General features: G+C 38.1%; 1 protein-coding gene across 1 annotated transcript in view; it reads left to right on the top strand.

Annotated features, from left to right (window-relative positions):
- Positions 1-20,695, top strand: part of PLCE1 (phospholipase C epsilon 1) — a 124,844-nt gene extending 104,149 nt beyond the window's left edge. Inside the window, 13 exon segments of the mRNA XM_030452952.1 lie at positions 909-1,033; positions 1,747-1,864; positions 7,137-7,268; positions 8,427-8,717; positions 9,493-9,656; positions 10,585-10,846; positions 11,745-11,863; positions 12,837-12,965; positions 13,708-13,917; positions 15,588-15,749; positions 15,909-16,127; positions 16,848-17,060; positions 18,439-20,695. Of these exon segments, the coding sequence (XP_030308812.1) occupies positions 909-1,033; positions 1,747-1,864; positions 7,137-7,268; positions 8,427-8,717; positions 9,493-9,656; positions 10,585-10,846; positions 11,745-11,863; positions 12,837-12,965; positions 13,708-13,917; positions 15,588-15,749; positions 15,909-16,127; positions 16,848-17,027 (2,111 nt within the window). The 3' untranslated portion in view covers positions 17,028-17,060; positions 18,439-20,695.
- The last annotated feature ends 297 nt before the right edge of the window (positions 20,696-20,992 follow it).

Here is a 20,992-nt window from a genome sequence, read left to right as displayed (position 1 = left end):
TTTGATTTTTCTTACTTATACATTAGGTTTATGTAAGGCTAATGATTTTACAACTGGCAATTTTCATTTCTCTGGCTGCAAATCTTAATTTCCTTTACTCTTATTCCCTCTCTGACTCCATTTCCCTGTAGCTGATGTCCTTAATGCTTCTCCTGCTCCTAACAGCCAGGAAGGTAAAGGCCACTTGGTTGTGCATTTTAACTGCATGAAATCAGCACTGCATCTCCAGCCTGTTAAATGTGACAGTGTGACTATGTGGTTTCTACTTCATATTAAAAGTTCAATCAGAAGTTTTTATGTGCCACTGTTAACTGGTCAGGAACTGTTAGAAGGCTGCATGTGTGACACTGGTTATGCATTAAAAAAATATGGTCAAAGCATCAGGAATTAAATAAAACCATTCCTTTTGTGACTGTTACAGTATTTTGGTCCAGAAAGACCAAATTTGTAGGCATGTTATTCTCTGATAAATATGCAGTTTTGAAGAAAAGCTATATATATAAAAAATATCCATGGTGAATGTAAGGATCCTTGCCAAAACTTCCCATACAAAGATGTTACATCTTTGATGTGATTGATTGTGTTTGGACTTGAGCAATTTGTGGTTGTTCAGGAATATCAGTTGTTTTCAGATGCACGGCAAGCTTCATTCATTAGATGGTTTTTGTTTAAGTATCTTCTGAGCACAAAAGGATGGGCTTTAAAAGAAGTGCAATATATTAAGCAAAGCCAAGCATTAAATTTTCGAAGTAGAAAGTTACTACTAAAAGAGAATGCTTTGACCACTAAATGCATTATTTTGGCATCTTGTTAAGATACCTAGGATTGACCAGAAATATTGTTAATTCAAATTAAATTACTAGTGAAAATTGTTTGCTTTATGTTTATTAAATCTCATTAATTTTTAGATAACATTCTTGAAGACCGACCTGAGAATAAGCTATCAAGTGATAAACTGCAGTTTGAATATAATGAAGAGACTGCCAAACGAATAAAGAAGGCTGATTGTACTACTTATAATAATAAAGGAAAGGTAGTTCTGTTTTTGCCTTCTTTCTTCTCAGCCACGCTTTATTATGTAACCATATATGATATGGAATATGATCGCATATGTTATGATTTGAGTGGTTTAGGTAGCTGGGACATCAGACACCGGCCATAGTGAAGAAAAATAGCAGAAAATCTGTTAACACACTAGAGAAAATACATTAAATAAAGCAAACATAATGTTCAAGAAAAGTCCTCAGAGTATACAAGTATATACAATCTGACTGAAAATTTTAACTGGCTTTGCTCTCAATGAAAGAATTCATTGAAGCTGGATCCAGAAGTTTATTTAGATATCTAACTTCTGTTAAAATCAATGACAATGAAGATTTCATCTGAATCTTCAGCATCTTGTTGTATCTAAATAACCTTAAAATACTGCACTTTAATGTCAGGTAGCCACGTTACCTGTTGTTAAATCATCTGACAGCTAAGCCAGTGCATTGCTGTTTAGTAAATTGTAGTTTCTCGTGAACATGTCTGGGTTTTTTCTAAACGTTTGGAGAACTGACCCTGATGGAGGCCTTTGCACACTAGCGCAGTATCAGTACCTGGTAATGATGATCTCACATGGAGCTGTGTTAGATGAAGACAGCAAACCATATAGGAAGAATGAGATAAAGGACCTAGGTAAGATATACAAGAGTACTTTCAAATACAGTAGTTTTATTATTATGTGTTCTTGGACTTGTCACTTAGGTTTACGACATGGAACTCGGTGAAGAATTCTATCTTCCACAAAATAAGAAAGAAAGCAGGCAGATAGCCCCAGAGCTATCAGATCTTGTAATTTACTGTCAGGCTGTAAAGTTCCCTGGTGAGTACAATGCCCTGTTTTACTGTTTTAAGCTTTCTAATTCTTGGAGACATTATGCTTATGTTTTGAATTAGTTAGGACAAGCATTTTCAAACTGAAATAGTCAGGGAGCTTTTTTCTTAGTGATTTGGTAGTCTACATAGTACTAACTCCTGGCTGAGTAGCAGCATTCATAAATTATGTGAAGACACATTGTTTGTCGTATTAAAATGTTTACAGAAGTGAAATTTGCCAGTCTTTACAACTAAGACAACTGCTTCATTGCCAAATGACAGAAAACAGAGAGCTTACATGTCCATGTAAGGTCCTACTGTATTAGAAAGGGAAATATTCTTAAAACCTTGCTTGTCACATTTAAGTGATCTCAGATCACCGTGTTTCACCTTTTCCTGCAGCTACATCTTCTGTTCTTTCCTAAGTGGATATGAGGGGAGCCATTTGGGAGATAAACCAGCTTTTTCATGGGGTGGGTGAGGGCAGGTAGTTGTACACACACACATTCCTTATGGAAGGGGTTAAGGAAGTATGAGGCTCCTCTTTTGTGCAGTAGGAAGAATAATGTTTGCAGAGGAAAAGGAGAGGGAATAACTGAAGAGGAGATCACTGATAGTTGCTTGTTCATTACTGAAACATGAGGTTGAGTATGTTTTGGCTCACACTGTGTACATAAATAGTTTTAAATTGAGAATTTATTGTTTATTGATGTGTTTAATGTTCTGAATGAAAAATCTGCTTTTTAATGTAATTGTTCTCTGTGGAAAAGTTAGCAATTCTGCCAAATCATGATCTTAAGCAAACCGAACTATAATCAGAATAGAGAAGCTATCCAAACATTAAATGGTGTCAAATTGGTAAGATAAACAGGCTGAAAAATGGAGAGACATTCTTTCATAAGCTTCTTTAACTCTAGGAACTGTAGGTGTCACTTGTAAAAATAACCTCTAAAAATTCAAATCTGATACTCTTTTTAATGAAATCTGCAATAATCTTTCAAATAAAATATTTTCTTTTAAATAATGATAACCAAGTTTAAACAGACATAGCGAAAGTTGTTCCAAGCATTTTGCCACACAAAAGTTCTGATGTTCTATGAGAACTTAAAAATACTTTGTTTTTTAATGTAATTTCAGTTAGAAAGAAACACTTGCTTTCCTTATTGGATTTCCTCTTTCTTTAAAGAGGACATGAAAAGAGCAGTTAAGAAAGTGAGTTCCTTTCACACATGAAGCTATAGTATTAGTTTTCCAACAAACTTTGTCTCCTCAAGACAAATGCTGCCTTCTCTGTGAGATGCATATACTTCCTTGGCCACTGTGGATACCTGTGCTTAGCTAGAGGGCACAGACATGATCCACTGCCATACCCCAGTATTGTCTATTAATAATAAGAACAAGGCTGGTAGATCAATGACTCTGTAGCTGTATTGACCGTGTTCCTACCAAACTCAGAAAATGCAAGAATTTTGGGAGTAGGAAGGACAGAATTCATCTCAGTGGCTGACCAGTGGTGTAAATATTCTTTTTCTCCTTTCCTCATAAATGTCTGTTTTTACAGTTTCCTATGTCTCTGAGTGTGAATCACTGGTTTGTGACTAAAAAAAAAAAAAAAATGGACAGGCACCATGGACTTCTTAACTACTGAGTAACACAGAATTCCCAAAGTGTTGTCTGGTCAAACCAATTTATCATGTGGAGAAAATAACATTCCTTTTTTATAAAATGTCTGGTGGCAAGGAACCCACCACAGCTCTTGTTGTTTCAGTGGTTTCAGTTCAAAGCTTGCTTAGCTTTAATTTCAGTCTGTTTGATATCATCATACCATTATCTAAGAGGATGAAGGTCTGTTCTTTTGGGTCACCCAAGATGAGGGTAGTGAAGCATTCTTGAGCACAGTAATGCTATAGCCCCCTGGCACATGGTTTGTTGCCTTGATGCCGAGAATCTTTAGTGAGTAGAGAAAGTTGAGTATATAAAAATAGGACATGCACAATAAAGCATGACCTGACCACCATGAAATTCAGTTGCCATCTCCATTGTATCAGACTATTTGCCCCAGTGGTATCACTTTTCAAGAAATTAAAGTGAGCTTAAAAAAGAACACCCTACATAGATACTGTAAATTCTTTTTTCAGGAGTTTGAAAATTTCAAAATTTCTGCAAATAATCTCCAAACTCACAGACTACCTGGCTGTTGATCCGAAACACGTGGTGAGGAGGCAATTGTTACAGTTTTAACATCTTACTTTAGATGGTTAGAATAGGAAGGGCAGGGAAGTTTTTCATCCTTGGGATTAATTACATAACAGCTGTGGTTACCCCTCACACAGGGGATGAGCCCAGAATTTTATAACTCAATGTGCATAGCATAGAGGTTGTAGGGAAATGGAAAACATTTGCTCTGTCATGTTAGGATGATAGCATTGTCTTGGTTTTAGCCTGGATGATAACAAAGGACCACAGGGCTGCTCATTCCCCCATCCCCATTATGGGATGGTGAGGAGGAAATCTCCCTAGAACCTCCCGGGTCAGGACAAAGGCTGTGAGGTTTTCACTCACCCATTACACTCATGGGCAAAACAGGCTCAGACCTGGGGGAAAAGTCTGTTTAATTTATCATTAATCAAATCAGAACAGGGCAAAAAGAAAACACAAAGCAGAGCTTAAATACTTCACCCCACCCCTCCCTTCTTCTCAAGCCCAAATTTCTTTGTTCTCAGTACCTCTACATCCTTCCCCCAGTGGCACAGGGGAACAGGGAGTGGAGTTTGCAGTCCAGATGTCACAGGTTGTTTCCTGCTGCTCCTTCCTCCTCACGGAGAAGGATTCCTCACAGTCCTTCCCTATTCCAACATGGGGTCCCTCCCACACAAACCCCTCCAACACGAGTCCCTCCCACAAGGCATGATCCCTCAGGAGCAAACTGCTCCAGCGCGAGCGGCCCACAGAGCCCATGGCTTCAGAAACAGATCCACAGCATCTGCTCCGTGATCCTCCTCAGGCTGCAGGTCCACAGCTGCTCCACTAGAATTCCACACAGGCTGGCCAGGTCCACAACACCTGCACCACCGTGGTCTTTCAGGGTCTGCTTCATCGTGCTCCTCTGTGGGTGCAGGGGACAGGCTGCTGTCTAACCATGGGACGTAGGGAAAAGTCTCTTCAGGCACTTCCTCCTCCTTCCTCACCAGCCTTGATCTCTCTGCTCAGGCATTGCTCTCCTCCAGTGGTGTTCTCTCTTCTGGCTTTCTCTTTCTACACGTTGCTTTCTCTCACCTCCCCCTTCTCCTCTGCCCTGCTCTTAACAATCTGAATCTCCCCTTCTTGAATATGTTAATTGCAGAGGTGAAAATCTTTGTGTTCACTGATGGCCTACCGGCATCCTGGAGCAGGGAGAGCTATTCAGCTGCTTACGTGAGCCATCTTTAGGGGAGGGGACCCATTCCCTGCTACCAAAAATGTCACCACATCAACCCAGAACAAGGATCTATCTTCAGTATGGTGGGATCTAAGCTGGCCCTACTTCAATGAGAGAGTTGGACCAGATGACTACCAGATCCTTGCCAACCTGCATTACTTCATGAATTTGTGATTGCATGAATAGATGATGCTGTATTTTGGATTCAGGTTTAAATGGGGGTGAAAAAATGGAGCTTGCCTCTGGGAGGAGACATGTCACGTGCAAAGCGTGGCCATGGGAAAAGACTGAAGAAGGCTCCCAGCTGCAGCTTACCCAGTGACCATGACATTGGGTGCAGTTGACCCTAGAGTGTATTGTCATTGCTCTCTGGTTATTTGTGTGGTTGGTCTGTTCCTTAGTTAGGCTCTGTCCACAACAGGATTTTGACACCTGGATCTTGCCTGCCAAAATCCACTTGATCTATTGAAAACTGGGATTAAATAGTGCTGGAAGCACACTGTGCATAACTCCTCATTCTTCTAGTCAGTTCAAATTCCTTGATCTCAGCTTCTACCGTATTCTGTGGTTCATGTGTATGCCTTGGCCCAAAGAGACAGTATGTCTCCAACACCAAAACCATTTATGTACATCCTAAATTTCACTAACCCAAGCAGTTCCATTGAAACTATCAGGATAATTTTTACTTAATGCATATAGACATGTCATAGATGAGGGACCTGAAAATTTCCAGCTGTGGACAGACTTCACTGGAAGAGTCCAATCTATCCTCTGTGTTATTTACATTTATAGTTGAAATATTAGTATTAAAATAAGAACTTTCTTTAGTCACATGAATTCACAAAGGTCATTTTATGAGTCACGGGCAAGTAATGCTGTATTTGTTTTGTTATACTTTATATCAGAATGTATCTTGGGTCTCTGAGAGCATCCCATACCTCAGAGCTATGGGTATCAGAATGACTACTTTGTTTTTAATTAAAAAAATTAAACTAAACTATTTTTAATTTTAAAAGATTAATAATTTTAATTTTGGTCTGCCATGTGCCCTTTCCAAGTTAATAGAAAGAAACTGACCTTGAGGAGGATTAAGTATGTTTACTTCACTGAGTAGAAGTAGTAGATCATGGTTTTAATGATTATTTTGCTGGAATGAATATGTTTGAATAATAACTATACTAGAGCTTTCCAGCTCCACTTCTGGTACATATTGGCCATTAAATGCTTAATGGATTTTGTACACCTTCCATATTTTGCATCACTGAAATAAAAATTCTAAACAGGAGATAACTCTGAAAACATTTTGAAGCTAAACTATTTAACAAGCAGTATTTGGATTTTTCCTTTACATTACATCTTTAAATAATATTTTTGCATTTATTTAGTTATGCAGCTTTCCTATCCTAAGTTAACCCCGTTTTATTCTCTTTACTGTACAAATCTATTGTTACTTGAGAAAGTATTTTTAAAAATTATTCTAGGGATTAATATATTGGGACTGTTAGTCTAGAATATTTTTTGTATTAATTAGGACCAATTGGTAATTTGAAACAGAGCCACTGCCTTCCTTTAGCCAAAAAGTAAAATGGAGAAAGTTGTATCAGAGATAACTATGCATCTGTTTTGCTTCATATAACTTTTTATATACAATATATATAAATATTCATAATACAGACATATATAAAGGCATGTATGTATGTAAATATGTTAAAATTAAATTATGGAGAAAAATACAGAGCTTGCCCTGTGTGCTATATAACAGGAGCATTCATGTCTTAAAAATAATGTAAAATGTGATGGAAAATGTCATGCCCTCTTGGTCATGTTTTTTGGCTCATGTATTTTATATTTATGGGAACAGGCTTGTCAACTCTAAACCCATCTGGCTCTAGCAGAGGAAAAGAAAGAAAAAGCAGGAAGTCCATTTTTGGCAACAATCCTGGCAGGCTGAGCCCTGGGGAGTCAGCTGCTCTTGCCAAAGCATCTGGAAAAGGTAAAGTTAGCATCTTCTTTCACCAGTCACATGGAATGACCCTGTAATCCAACACATGTAGCAGACCAAGTTGTTAAAGATCAAATACTTCACAATGTGTAAGATGTTGGACTTTGGAATGTTTTTTCACTAGCACAACAGCTATTACAATAACACTATTATAACTCAAGTGTTTAGTATGGAGTATTAAAAAGAATTACTTGCTCAGGAATGTGAAGGCCCTAATTCATAAATTATTCAAATCTAACACACATTTTACCTAATGTATCTTAAAGTTTGTATTTTAAAAGCTATGAATTAATATTTCCAAAGTACAAATGGAAAGTCGGACTGTTGGGCTGCATCCAGAACAGGATTTTTAGTGTCTGAAGCAGAACTTAAGTTGCCTAAAATTCAGCCAAGTCCAAACATGTAATTGTGTAAACTCCCATGTTCCACCTTGGAAGTACTTGGACTCTGCTGGTCATTCAGTTTGTGAACTTGGAAATTGTACTTCTGAGGATGAACAGATGTAAAGAAATGAAGTACAGAAAAAGTTCTGGAGTAGGGGGTCTAAGACCCAGATCTCCTGCCTTTTAAGCAAATGCCATAAACAGAAAGTTACACTTGCAAAGTTGTACACTTCCTTGTGCTTCTTTTCTGCCTCAAAGAATGTTGCATTTCTTTAAGCCCAAGGGCATGGCTGCAGCAGACAGGTTAGATTCCCCTATAGAGGCCAGCATCCTAGAAATGAAGAAGCCTGGCACTTAATCCTCTAGGATGTAAATAAGCTGGCTTTGTACTCTGTAGTCACTCTAGACTGTTTGGAGACTTATCAGATGGGTTGCAATCTTGCCTCCCTTGCTTATGTAAAGTGTAAAAGTAAAAAAAATGGATTTTTTTTCAGGCAAATTCCAGTTAAGTATTTATTTATGAAAATGGCTGTTAGCACATCTAATCACAGCATCATTTCAGCACTTAATCATTGTTTCCTCTCATGGATTGTTCTTACTGTATAAGAAGGAATGTTCCACTTAGTGTACTGACTAATGTAATTTTCCAGGATCACCTTTTTCTACCATAGCCAAAGTATACACACACATTTCACTAGAAATCTGGGAATTCTTGGAGTCTCCGTGTCTGCAGCTGAAAGTTGAAGGCACTATTTTAATTTTCCAGGTCCTTTTGATGTGATGCGGCCAAACTGGGAAGATCCTTGCTCTCCTTACAACTCTCCAGCTTCTCTCAGTGCTATTATAAGGACACCCAAGTGCTATCACATCTCCTCCCTGAATGAGAACGCAGCCAAGCGGCTGTGCAGGCGCTACTCTCAGAAGCTGATCCAGCACACCACCTGCCAACTTCTGAGGACCTACCCTGCTGCCACACGCATTGACTCCTCAAATCCCCATCCACTCATCTTCTGGCTTCATGGTGTTCAGCTTGTGGCTCTGAACTACCAAACAGATGGTACGGGTATTGAACATACATTTTAATACATTTTAGATGTAAAATTGGTTCTTGATCTGTTGATTTGTGTTTGATATTTGCTTTTACCTGCTATTACAAGAGGATATTCCTGTCTGTGCACTCCAGCAGGTTCATAACATGACAAGCTGGTCCCTGAGAGTAGTGATCCCGGAGTTCAGGAGCTTTATGCCAATGCAGCAGATCTCCTGGTAGCACAGAAGAGCATGGACAACAACACTTAGCATTTTTGTTGTTATTTTATTGATGAAGGTTGTTTTTTCCTCAGGTTCAAGTAGCTATTTTCCCTTTCTGGTAATTCAAGTATAAAAAGCGAGTGAACTACTTTTTACTTAGAAGTGCCACTCTGGATGCTGGTTTAATGTCGATCAAAACATTTTATGGCCATTTTCTCTCCTAGTTCGTGCTCCCTCACCCTTTACATCACTGATTCTTCAGGTCATCTACAAAGCTAAACAGTCAGTTCTTTTTCATTCAGGAGAAATACCTAGAACCTTCTCAGAGAAGAGATGTAGGCAAGCCCTACAGTTGCATAATGGCAATAGAAAGGGACAGATGTGACTGAACTGTTCTTATAATGTTTTATAATGAAGTATTGTATACATAAATTACAGCTGTCTCAGAAAACCAAGAATGAACCAATAGTACACCATTAAATTTAAAGGACAACATCCTTAAAATGTCTTTCTCTTCACTGTTAAGAATTTTTCTCTTGTTTGGTTGCTGTTTGTCAGTTTTTGCTGCCTTACTTTTACAGATCTTCCTCTGCAACTTAACGCAGCGATGTTTGAGGCTAATGGTGGTTGTGGATATGTTTTGAAACCTCCTGTTCTTTGGGATAAAAATTGTTCCATGTACCAGCAGTTTCGTCCGCTAGAAAGAGATCTTGATAACAAGGAGCCAGCAATATATTCTTTAACAGTAAGTACATTCAAAGGGAATTTCTCTCAGCCAAACAAATAGAAGTAGACAATGTTTAACTACAGTCTTTCACCAGCGTTACAGTCATGCTTCTGTATGAAAAGATTTAACCTTTAGTTCTTGCTTGTACTTCTGAAGGTTAGCATAACTGAAACAAATTGGAAGGAGAAGGAGCACATTTTTAACCTTTTTTTTTTTATATTACTATTTTTTTAACTCTTTTTATTGACTGGTTTGTATCCATAGTTACTTTCGCTGTTTCTTTCTACAATATTTGTTGAAAACCAGTCCTGAAAGCATTTTCCCTGGGACTACACAAGTGTGTGAAACTTTGTATGTGTCTGGATGTTTCCCGTGTTTGTGAGCACCTGCACAGCTACACAAATAACCATTATGAAAAGCTGTACTGAATATTAAGAAAATATATTTTTTAAAGTTATTTAGTAAGATATATAATGCATGGACTTATGGCTAAAAAAATGTATTCTGAGAAGCTGCTCCCTCGCGGGAAATGTTTCTGAAAAGGGAGATTTAAGAATCAAAAGTCTCCCAGGTGCAGTAATTTCACACCTAACTCTTGTGCATGCCAGAACGAGCCAGTTGTCAGTGGTCACTGCCATCACCCCAGAGTAATGGAGAAGAAAATCTGTTTCTTTTTGCCCATGTTACTGGTACATTCCTTCTGGATTACATGCTCATGATGTATAGTACATTTTTTTCAGAGGAAAGATACCATAGCAATGGCATGGGGGGTGTTGAAGCAGCTCTGCTTCAGAAGTTACTGCCCTGGCAATTACAAGGGGAGTGTTGTAAATAAATCAGTATGCTAACAAACTGTGCTCAGGAATGTGATAAACAATATTTGGCTCAGAATCATAGCATAGAGCTACTCCACTTATTGGTTTCTCTGTGTACTCCTTGGCTTCAGATTGTGTCTGGACAGAACGTCTGCCCCAGCAATAGCACGGGCAGTCCCTGCATTGAAGTGGATGTGCTGGGGATGCCTCTGGACAGCTGCCATTTCCGGACAAAGCCCATTCATCGCAACACTCTCAACCCCATGTGGAATGAACAGTTCCTTTTCCGGGTTCACTTTGAAGATTTGGTCTTTCTTCGGTTTGCAGTGGTTGAAAATAACAGCTCAGCTGTAACAGCTCAGAGAATCATTCCCCTGAAAGCTCTAAAAAGAGGTACACCTCTTTGTAGTGACACATTATGCCAAAATGGTCCATCAGATTCCTGGACTGAATCCTGCTGGAGGGATATTTTTAAGCAGGTGGTTGCATTTCTGTAAGGGAGACAGGGAGCAAATATCAAACATCATACTTCACCCTGGTGGTGATCGACTCCCTCGGTACTGGAGACTGCCCCAGTGTCATGTGAACAGTCTGATCGTGTGCTGTTGCAGAGACTGGGGCATCTTGTATGCAGTTGCTCTGATCCTGAGCTGTGGCTGTGAGGTTGTGTTCACCTTGAACACTCCCTTAGGAAGCGTGGAGTGGTTTCACTCCCTGCCCATCCTTTGCTCAAGAAACTGTTGTAGTTGGTGATCACTGGGGAGAGGGGGATAGCACTTGAATTCTTGCAGCAGGAGAAGTGAAGGAAGGGTAAAAAAAGGAGAGAGATGAGGAAGTGTCATTAATTCTGACAGCTGGGGAGGGTGTTTCTGTATTGCCAGCAGCTCTTCAGCAGGATGGTAAAAAAAGTTCCATGCCATGCAACATACTGCTTCACGCCACGGTCATACCAGAAACCAGTCTCAGCATATGAGGAGATCTGGCCATAGACATGCATTTTCCCAGTGAGAATTTGTCCTTGTTTCATTCATATTCTAATATTTACCTTTTTCATGTGTAAATATGTTGAATATTATGGTAAAAGAAAGGCAACTCTAGGAGCCACTCAGCAGTTCATAGCATTTGGGTTACATTATTGTACAAACAGTGTTAATGCAGTGTTATTACAGTGCTTTTAATTCTATATGTTTGGCAACTGTAGCTATAAATACAGCAAATCTGAGTTTTTAATTTATGAGATTTGTGTCCTAGAATGTGGCAAAGTACTTACAAAAGAGTTTTTTCTCTTTAGGCTACAGACATGTCCAGCTCCATAACCTGCACAATGAAGCATTAGAAATTTCTAGTTTGTTCATAAACAGTCGAAGAATGGAAGAAAGTTCTTCTGGAAACACTCTACCTGCATCTCTGGTAATTTAAATATCTTTTTTGTGAGTGCCATGTATCCTTGTTTTAATGACTACTATGGTCTGGTCTGTTCAAAGACGTTAGCCCCTAAACCTGCACATTTTTCAGAAATATCTCACTGCCTAATTCTTTTGGGCTTTGGTCAAAGTATGGCTCTCACACCTGGCTGAAACTCTGGCAGGGTAAATCTCTGAAGTCTGGCTTTTGGTGCATTTAGGTATAGTGTGAGAAATGGAAGAGTGTGGTTGAACAGTAAGGTTCAGAGCTGCCTCATGCATTCCTTTATGCTTGAATCATAAGCAATGCACTGAGGACAAAGGGCATACCTATTTGTGTGTGTGTGCATATAGGCTTATATGTACAAATATGTACACATATAGATGTGTAATTTATATATGACAATAGGGATGGATGGATGGATGTTAATGTTAAATTACCTGAATTATATGTGTTTTAGTAACTTTTAGCAGGTGTATTGTAATTATGCTGATTCATCAAGTGTTAGTTAAAACTTCATGAGTTATTGTGTACAACAAATGTGTTGCAAATGTTACTCTCCTGTGAGATAATGTATCTTGGTGAATTACTAGTGCAGGAAGGAAGAACATCAGTGGTTTGGAGAGTAAAATACAGCTGGATTTTACATACACTGAATCCAAAGAGTCTGAGCTCAGCTAGAATGCAGATAGGGAGTGTTGGAGGTCTCCCCTTTTTTCAGTGGCAATTTATGTACCCTCACTGGAAAACTTCCTTCTTTCTCTTCAGCTTCAAGGTAGGGTGGGTTGGGTCTTTTGGGGAGTCAGTTTGTTGGGTTGTATTTTTTAATGCCTTCATCAGTAGTGTAAGAGACATATATTAGCTGAATGGCTGTGTCCTGTCAACTTCCTTACAATTGGTTTGGTTTCTTTTAAGAATGAAAATAAAATAACATGCCTGTGTTAAAGCATTCAGTAACCTGTGAATGTTATCTGAACAGTTCTTTAGCATGGGGGAAAGGAAAACTCCTGTGACTTACAAAGTGACAATTCATGGAATTCCAGGCCCAGAGCCTTTCACTGTTTTTAATGTAAGTGGGGGGACCACAGCTGCACAGCTTCTCAATCAGGTGAGTTGCCCATGACCTGCAGACTAATGAATTCTCTTTCATGTCATTCTGGACATTCATCTCCTGGTATTTCTCACACACAAGGTCATTGGAGTTCATTTGTCACAGCAATGAGGTGCTTCAGAAATGTTTACTGTGGAATTAATTGTATTGCAAGCACATTGTTGTCAGTGAAATTTTTGCAATCTTGGCTTCAAAGAATAGATTTATAATCTTAGGATATATTCCCTAGTAGTGTTTTCATATTTGGTTTTATGCAGATGAGGAAGGCAATCCTCTTGACTGACAGAGGCAGTGGGCTGTACTTACAAGGGCAAACATTTCTGCAAACAATTCTTTGAACTTGAGCACCACAGGAGTTCAGAGTAAAAGTTAGAGGGCTAAGTTCATGAGTAGAAAAAGCAGTTAATTCAACAGGGATTGTTATTCTAGCAGTGGGAAAAGACTTAACTGTCCTGGGATTATGAATAAATTGTCTGGGCAGCCAAACAGGACAGAAATAGGCTTAAATAGTACTGCCTTGTCTGGAATAGATGAACAGCTTGGCTAGGCTAAAGAGACAGTACATTACCCTGGAGTAAAATATCTGAATAACAAATAGCCCATCAGAAGTCTTGCCTACACTATCAGAATAGTTATTGATTCTTAAAGCTCCTTTATTCATTCTCATTTGTAACTACTAATTATGCAGTGTTTATATTTAGCATTCTAATTGCTGTTTGCTTATTGTGGTCTGTCTTAGCTCTTGGCTACCACAAAAGGCACTGAGTCATGTGCTTCAGACTATTTTCTGATGGAAGAGAAAAGTTTTATATCTAAAGAAAAGAATGAATGCAAAAAACCACCATTCCAGAGAGTAATTTCTCCTGAAGAAGGGCTGGTGCAGCTTCTGAACAGTTGGTTCCCAGAAGAAGGATATGTTGGAAGGATTCTCTTTAAAACTCGAGAGGAAGTAAGTCTGTTTTAGATAAATTGTTATTTACAAAGGAGCTAAAAATAGCTGTTAGGATCAGGAAACAAAAGGGTGCAGTGTTTGTTTCACTGCTTGGTGAGTAATGTCAGTTCTGTGTACACCATTTAAAACCAAACATAACTCCTGAGTGAGCACAAGACTTTATGCACCTGTGTGACCACTCAGCTCAAAAATCAGCTATGTGATGTTTAATCATTATCACTTCTCAACAGTTCAGTGCCACGAGCTGACTGTTCTAACTGATCTAATTGGATGTAAATCTAGATTTGATGTGATAAAGGGTAACAGTTAATACTGAAGGGTCATAGATAACAGAACTCTAGATTACAGTTATCAGGCAGTGTAGATGTCAGCAATTTATCCTCTGTTCAGAAATATTAGGAAGGATTTTAATATTGAAAAACTCAAACTCTGAAAGGATGATTGCATTATCAATGATAGCCTAAAATAGCTTGAAAATATGCTAGTGCCCCCCCAAAAAAGCACGAGGAAGACCCTTATCGATCCCATTAATTTTCAGAGGCACTTCCTTTGGTCAGTTCAGCATATAATAATGCTTGCTAAGCCTGAACACGGTGCTGTAATGTACACACAAATTATACATAAACAAATAACAGCAATCCTCTGGGATTCTTTAAATTAAAAACTATGTTTTCAACTTATTGTTGTGACATAACCTTTGATCAAGCTTCAATTCGACAAATTACTGATATATTAGACAAATAAGTGTTTTGTTTTCCTTCAATCCTAGTATTTGGAGCAAAAGTTACTAGGTAGAAATTTGCTTGTGGAAATAGTAGCCTACGTAAGTGAGTTGACTGCAACGCTTACTTAACTAGTAAGTGTATGCAACCACAAATGTGTCCCTGCCAAACCCCTTTATTTCATAAAACATGGGTTGAACTCTCAGTACATGTGAAAATTATGCTGTAGTTTTTTTCTATGATGTGAGTACCTCAAAGCAGTAACTGCAATTTTGAGTCTTTTTGCAGATAGCAGCCCAGATCTTGGGAGCTAGAAATGAAGCTGCAAATTTGCAAGGAAAAATGGAGTGGGTGCATTTGCAGGGTGTGATAAACAGCCCATGTTCACAGCTCATGAGTTCAAGCTATGTTACAAGGGGCTGGAAAGAAATACATTACCTGAGAGAAGCACAGGGAGGAATTCTGTCTAAAATCTGCAGTAGTCTGAAAAAGGTCAGAGAAGCTGCCTTCTGCTTGGTCCACAGGAAAATATTCAGTCAGACTTCTGATCTTTAAATTATTTTGGCTTTAGTGCAGACACAAGGAGAGGACACTTTCCACCATCTCCCATCTTTAGGCCATTATATGACAAGACATAGTTTTGCATACATAAGGAAATAAGGGATTTAAGTGAATATTTTTGTGTAATGTGGTACTATGCATATGACTCCATACTTTGCCTATTATGAAAGGTATTTCAGGCACTTTCAGATTTTAGAAACACAGGTATTTAGTTTTAGCAATAGTGGCTTATCAAAACTCATTTATTATAGTATACAGATTTGAATTTAATGGAGCTCAGGCAGCAGAAGTCTTGAATCTTCATGTGATAAAAATCTTCTCTATGCACCAGCAATTAGCTTCCTCTCTGAAGTAAATTAATTTGTCTCTCCTTTTTTTCTGTAGAATTTAAATGAGAGAAACATCTTTCAAGAAGCAAAGGAAGATGCAGCCATCAGCTCTGAGGATGACAGTTTCTTTGTTCAAGTACATGATGTTTCCCCAGAGCAACCACGCACGGTCATCAAAGCTCCCCGCTTGAGCACAGCACAGGATGTCATACAGCAGGTAAGCAGCATGGCCAGTTAGTGGGACTGTCACTTGTAGGGTGAAGTTACAGTTCACAGATGGTAAGGCAGGGTTTTGTTCTCAGCACTGGCTGAGGAATCAATTTAGTAACCTGAATCTGAGGGAATGACTTTTTTTCTCTTTTTTTTTTTTTCTCAGACTCTTTCCAAAGCCAAATACTCCTACAGCATTTTAAGCAATCCAAATCCAAGTGATTATGTGCTCTTGGAAGAGGTGACAAAAGAGCCAGCAAACAAAAAGTCCTCAACATCTAAACCCTCTCAGAGGATTCTATCTGATCAAGAGTGTGTGTTTCAGGCCCAAAGCAAGTGGAAGGGTGCAGGAAAATTTATCCTTAAACTCAAAGAACAAGTTCAGGTAAAAGATTAAATATTTTGCAGCAGCTTTTCTAAATGATAATGATCAGCTTGAGGGGAATCTACTTCCAGTGGGAGGCTGGGTGGGAAGAAAAGACTACAGGAAAAAAAAATCCTTTTTACTAAGCACTTTTGTCTTTGCAAAACTGCATCAGTTACATCCAGCAACACAATTCCTTCACAGCCTGCAAATCCCATGACAACCATTATCTCTCGTTACCAACTTTCTTCTTTTCACAATCTTCTGGCTGTGCATGCCATGATCCCAAATCGTAGTAAAGCAGGACTTTTCAAATGGGCAGTACTTTAACTGTGAGAATAAAGTCCTCTTTATTTTTGCCCAGTGAAAAAGCCTTCTGTTGCTTTATTCTAGGCTCTGGAAAACAGCAGTCATGAAGTACGTGCCTGCTGGGAGAAGGAGCTGTGTTCTTTCCAGCAGACGCCATCAATCTACAGCAGTTCTTTCTTTACAGTAACATAAGCACAGATTTTTACAAACTTTTAACCAAATTTGCTAAATGTATCTCTGAGAGTACAGAATTTTCAATTAAATTTGTTCAGATCAGAAGAATGTGCTCGGGTATGAAGTAACAGCTGCACTGCAGTTCAAAAGGGAGGCCAGCTTAGAAGTATGTTTGGTGGTTTCATATTAATTCTCTATTTCACAGCTATCAAACAGTCTGTTAAACCACTTCTGTTGTCTGATTTACTTCTTTTATAGGCAGTAAGAGATGACAAAAGAAAAGGCATTTCCTTTACAAATGAACTCAAGAAGTTAACCAAGTCAAGTAAGCAGTATCGGGGATTTGTATCACCACCTCAGCAGGTCTTGCCGGATGGCTCACATTGCAAGGATGAAAGATCTGCCTGCAGTATGAATTTTAGTGACATTGTGGAGTAATAACCACCACTGCCTACAGTACAGTCTGTTCAGGTATGAGATATTGATTCTAACTATAAACAATCATTTAATAATAGATTTACAGAGTATTTTTTTTCAAAGTTATTGTTGGTTAAACCATACTTAGGTACAAGGGACTGGCAGAAAGATCCGTAAAAGCCTTAAACATTATTTTGCCCATGCACAGTAAGTTATTCATTATGACATTTGATACAATGAATCAGAATGGTGTGTGAAGGCTGGAGTTCCATCCACTTTCTCTGCCCATTTGAAAAAAAAACCATAATATTGCATCCTTGCTGATATAATTGTATGCATTTTAATCCACTGTGTTTAATTAATGATGCCCTGTTCCCTTTTTGCTCTAGGCCAAGGTAAATAGAAGTATCCAGTAGAGGTTTTGTTTTTATTAAATGTATATTATAAAACCATCAGGATTGACAATCTCCTTGTTAGCTAAAATATCATAGAATCATAGAATCATAGAATCCTAGGGGTTAGAAGGGACCTCGAAAGATCATCTAGTCCAACCCCCCCTGCCAGAGCAGGGCCACCTAGAGCACTTCGCATAGGAACGTGTCCAGACGGGTTTTGAATGTCTCCAGTGAAGGAGACTCCACGACCCCCCTGGGCAGCCTGTTCCAGGGCTCTGTCACCCTTACAGGAAAAAAATTTTTTCGAATATTCAACTTGAACCTCCTATATGTTTATATATTTATATATTTATTTATTTATATTTATTTATATATTTATTTATTTATATTTATTTATATGTTTATATATAAAATATGTTTATAGTTTGTTAGTTTCTCTCTAGCAATTCTGCCAGAAATTTTTAAACATTTTTATTGTCCTTTCTGTGTCTCTTCCATTTCTTTCATCCTGCTTGACTTAAGCCAAAAAATGATACACATATCACTGTCCTGTTCACACAGAGATAATTCATGCACTATGTACTGTGCCCATCTGCCATGCTCACTGAGGCACATTAACCAGGTATTTGCACAGTGCTGCTACAGCACTGAGGTGTCACATGAAGTCACAGCTCATGGTAAATGAAGAAATCTCTCTCACTGTTGTGAATCCCATCTAACACATGGCCAGTGTAAGATTACAGTTTTCTTTCCACGTGCATCTTGTTATTAAAGCATTAGTTGACATGCATTGCCACACTACTGCAAAATCATTAAATTAACAATTCAAATAATATTTTTATTTGCAGAATATTTCAAATATGCACAAATGTGATACCTAGGCTATTGTAAAAACCCTAAATCATCAAAACAATCTGAATTAAGAAAAGCAAAATAAATTAAGAAAATACCCTATTCACATTCCTTCTCCATTTATTCCTTCATTTCTTTGAAAACTGGAACTGATACAACTGAATCCTTCTGCAATGCCTTTGCAGGAACCTGCTGCCATCTGAACTGGTCAGCAGTTGTGTGCCCTGTGCTAAAGGATGCTTAATCCAGACAATGCTACTGGATTAACATTCAGAATCTGGGAATCCTAAACAGGATGTCGTAGATTGGAAAGATGCCTGCCAGCTGTCAGAAGATTCTCCTCTCACCCTATCTTCACATCTGCAGATCCTTGATAGGCAGATGAAGAAGTTTCCTTGGACTATGTGTTGTAAGCAATCATGTGTCATTGCCCTTTTCTTTTTAAACAAGAGATAATTTTAGATCGTTACCTCTAGGGAAACTGAAGGTAGAGAACCAGATTGTTCTTTCATGTGTATTATATTAAAATAATGCACTTTTACTTTAAGATTCTGTTAAACACTGTGTTAAGTGATTGTAAAGAGATTTAAATATACTGTAACTTCCTTTGCAGATCTGTTTACTTTGGTGACTATGCACAAAATGCTCGAATTATTTATGGTTTATCTACTTTAACAAAATAATGTACAATAGCTAAAATGCACCTAACTGGTAGTGATACTTTGACAAGGAACAACATTTTCTTCTTATAAATTCTAGGTTTGTGTTTAAAGAATATTTATTACCATGTTCCAAAGTACCTGCCACTGTATAATATATTTATCATATGCTACTTTTTAGAAAATGCAGAATTTTTACCTCTTCCTAGATTTAGAGGAAGAATTGTTTGAACATTTCTGGTTGTTTCTTTTCAGCACAAAATGTGTAATACCCCAATTGACCAATACTTATAACAATGCATTGATAAATGTAATTAGAATTTCAAAATTTTGAATTTAAAGTACATTTTTCCATAGTCAGGAAATGTCTTTTTACATGTCTATTAAACCCAGAAAGTATAAAGAACACTAATTCTTGAATTTTTTTTTATATAGAAACACCATTGTAAAGGTCTGTTTGCTGAATTCATCTTTTGATACTTAGTTGTGGTTGTCTCTTTTTTCCTCTATGGGAGTTACTCATGTTCTTAGTTAAAATAATCCATACCAACTACAGAGGTACAAATGAAACAGCTGCTGAAGTCAGTCATCCCTTTGATTTCCCACAAGAATTGTCTGTGTGGTGAATAAATTTCTCTGCACATGTTTTATCTCCTACAGCAACCCCTGAACAAAGCATTTCAATTACTTGTGACTAACTCAAGAATATGGGGGTGATTCATGCACTCAGTTTTTCCACATCAGCTTTAGCACACAAAATGCTGCTGCTGCTAAGAGAGAAGCAAAGAGTAAAACAGCAGAATAACTAAGAGGAGTTTTACTTCTGGCAGTGCAAGGATGAGAGGGAAAGAAGTTACAGACTAGTTCTGTGACAACCAACATCCCCCTCTAATTATTAGAAAATACAGGAAAGCAAAATTTGGCATATAAACAAGACGACAGAACACACTTTTTTAACCAGAAGCTGTGAAGTCGTTCACTACGGGGAATACTTTTATAAGTAGTCATTACCAAAGCAAAAAGTGCCCTCTTGAGGTCATTTCCAGCTTCCAGGGAAAATAACCAGACACAGTCAGATTTCCCCAGGGTGTATCCTCCCAGAGACCATGCACTTCCAGCTATCTTATCTCAAAGCAATCATGATACAATTAAAAAATAAAAAAATAATAATAATAAAAAAAACCCACGCCCAACCACCTCCTAGCTCAGCCACTTCACACCTGGACTGTGAATCTGCACTACAAATATTATCTGCAGAGCCAGCCCCTGTACGAATGGGCCCCTCCCTGCCCTGCAGCACATGCATCATACAAGACTGATATTGAGTAAAATGTTAGTGACAACTTTCCCATAGGTTTGTATGCATAGGTTGCTTTGGAATACTTAGGAATTATTGGGAAATACACCAACCTCCTGCACAGTTCAACTAATACAACTTTTTCTTTCGTTTTGTTTTTTTTAATGTTAGTTTCATTCTCTCTGTTACTTTAACACAGCAGCATTTTAACATCACTAAGCATTTTTTCTTTTCATTGGTGTTTTCCCACACCTGTTTGGGTTTTGGTTTTTTCTTGTATTTGGCAGCACTGAGAATAACATTCTTAATGTCACCTGTAGCATCATAGTAGCCTGGCAGGAATACTTGCTAATGTACATATATTAACTTATTTTAATTTTAGATATTGGAGAACATTGGGGTCAAGTTTTGATGGTCAAATATGGTACATTCTGGGGTAAAAGGAATACAGTATCCTTCCCTTTGTGTTTCAAGTATCCCAATGATGAAAATACAACACTACTTGAAGCATTAAACAAGGTTTTTTGTAACTACTGTAAAAGCCCAGTTAAACAGATTTCATGTGCTGAGTTATTTCTGTAAATAGGAAAGTTTAGTCTGCTTAGCTGTACATTTTATTTCTACTAGAATACCTGTCCACACATTCCTGTGTCAAGAATGACAAAATAACTTCATCCCTTTCCTGTGCTTTTAGCTGGACATGAACACCAACTAGGAAACCACATTCATTACATTAAAAATTATTTACAGAAACCATCTTCCAGGATAAAGTTTGAAAGAAAG

This window comes from Calypte anna, chromosome 6, assembly GCF_003957555.1.
Source record: "Calypte anna isolate BGI_N300 chromosome 6, bCalAnn1_v1.p, whole genome shotgun sequence".
Lineage (NCBI taxonomy): Eukaryota > Metazoa > Chordata > Aves > Apodiformes > Trochilidae > Calypte > Calypte anna.
This window is presented reverse-complemented; position numbering and strand designations above follow the sequence as displayed.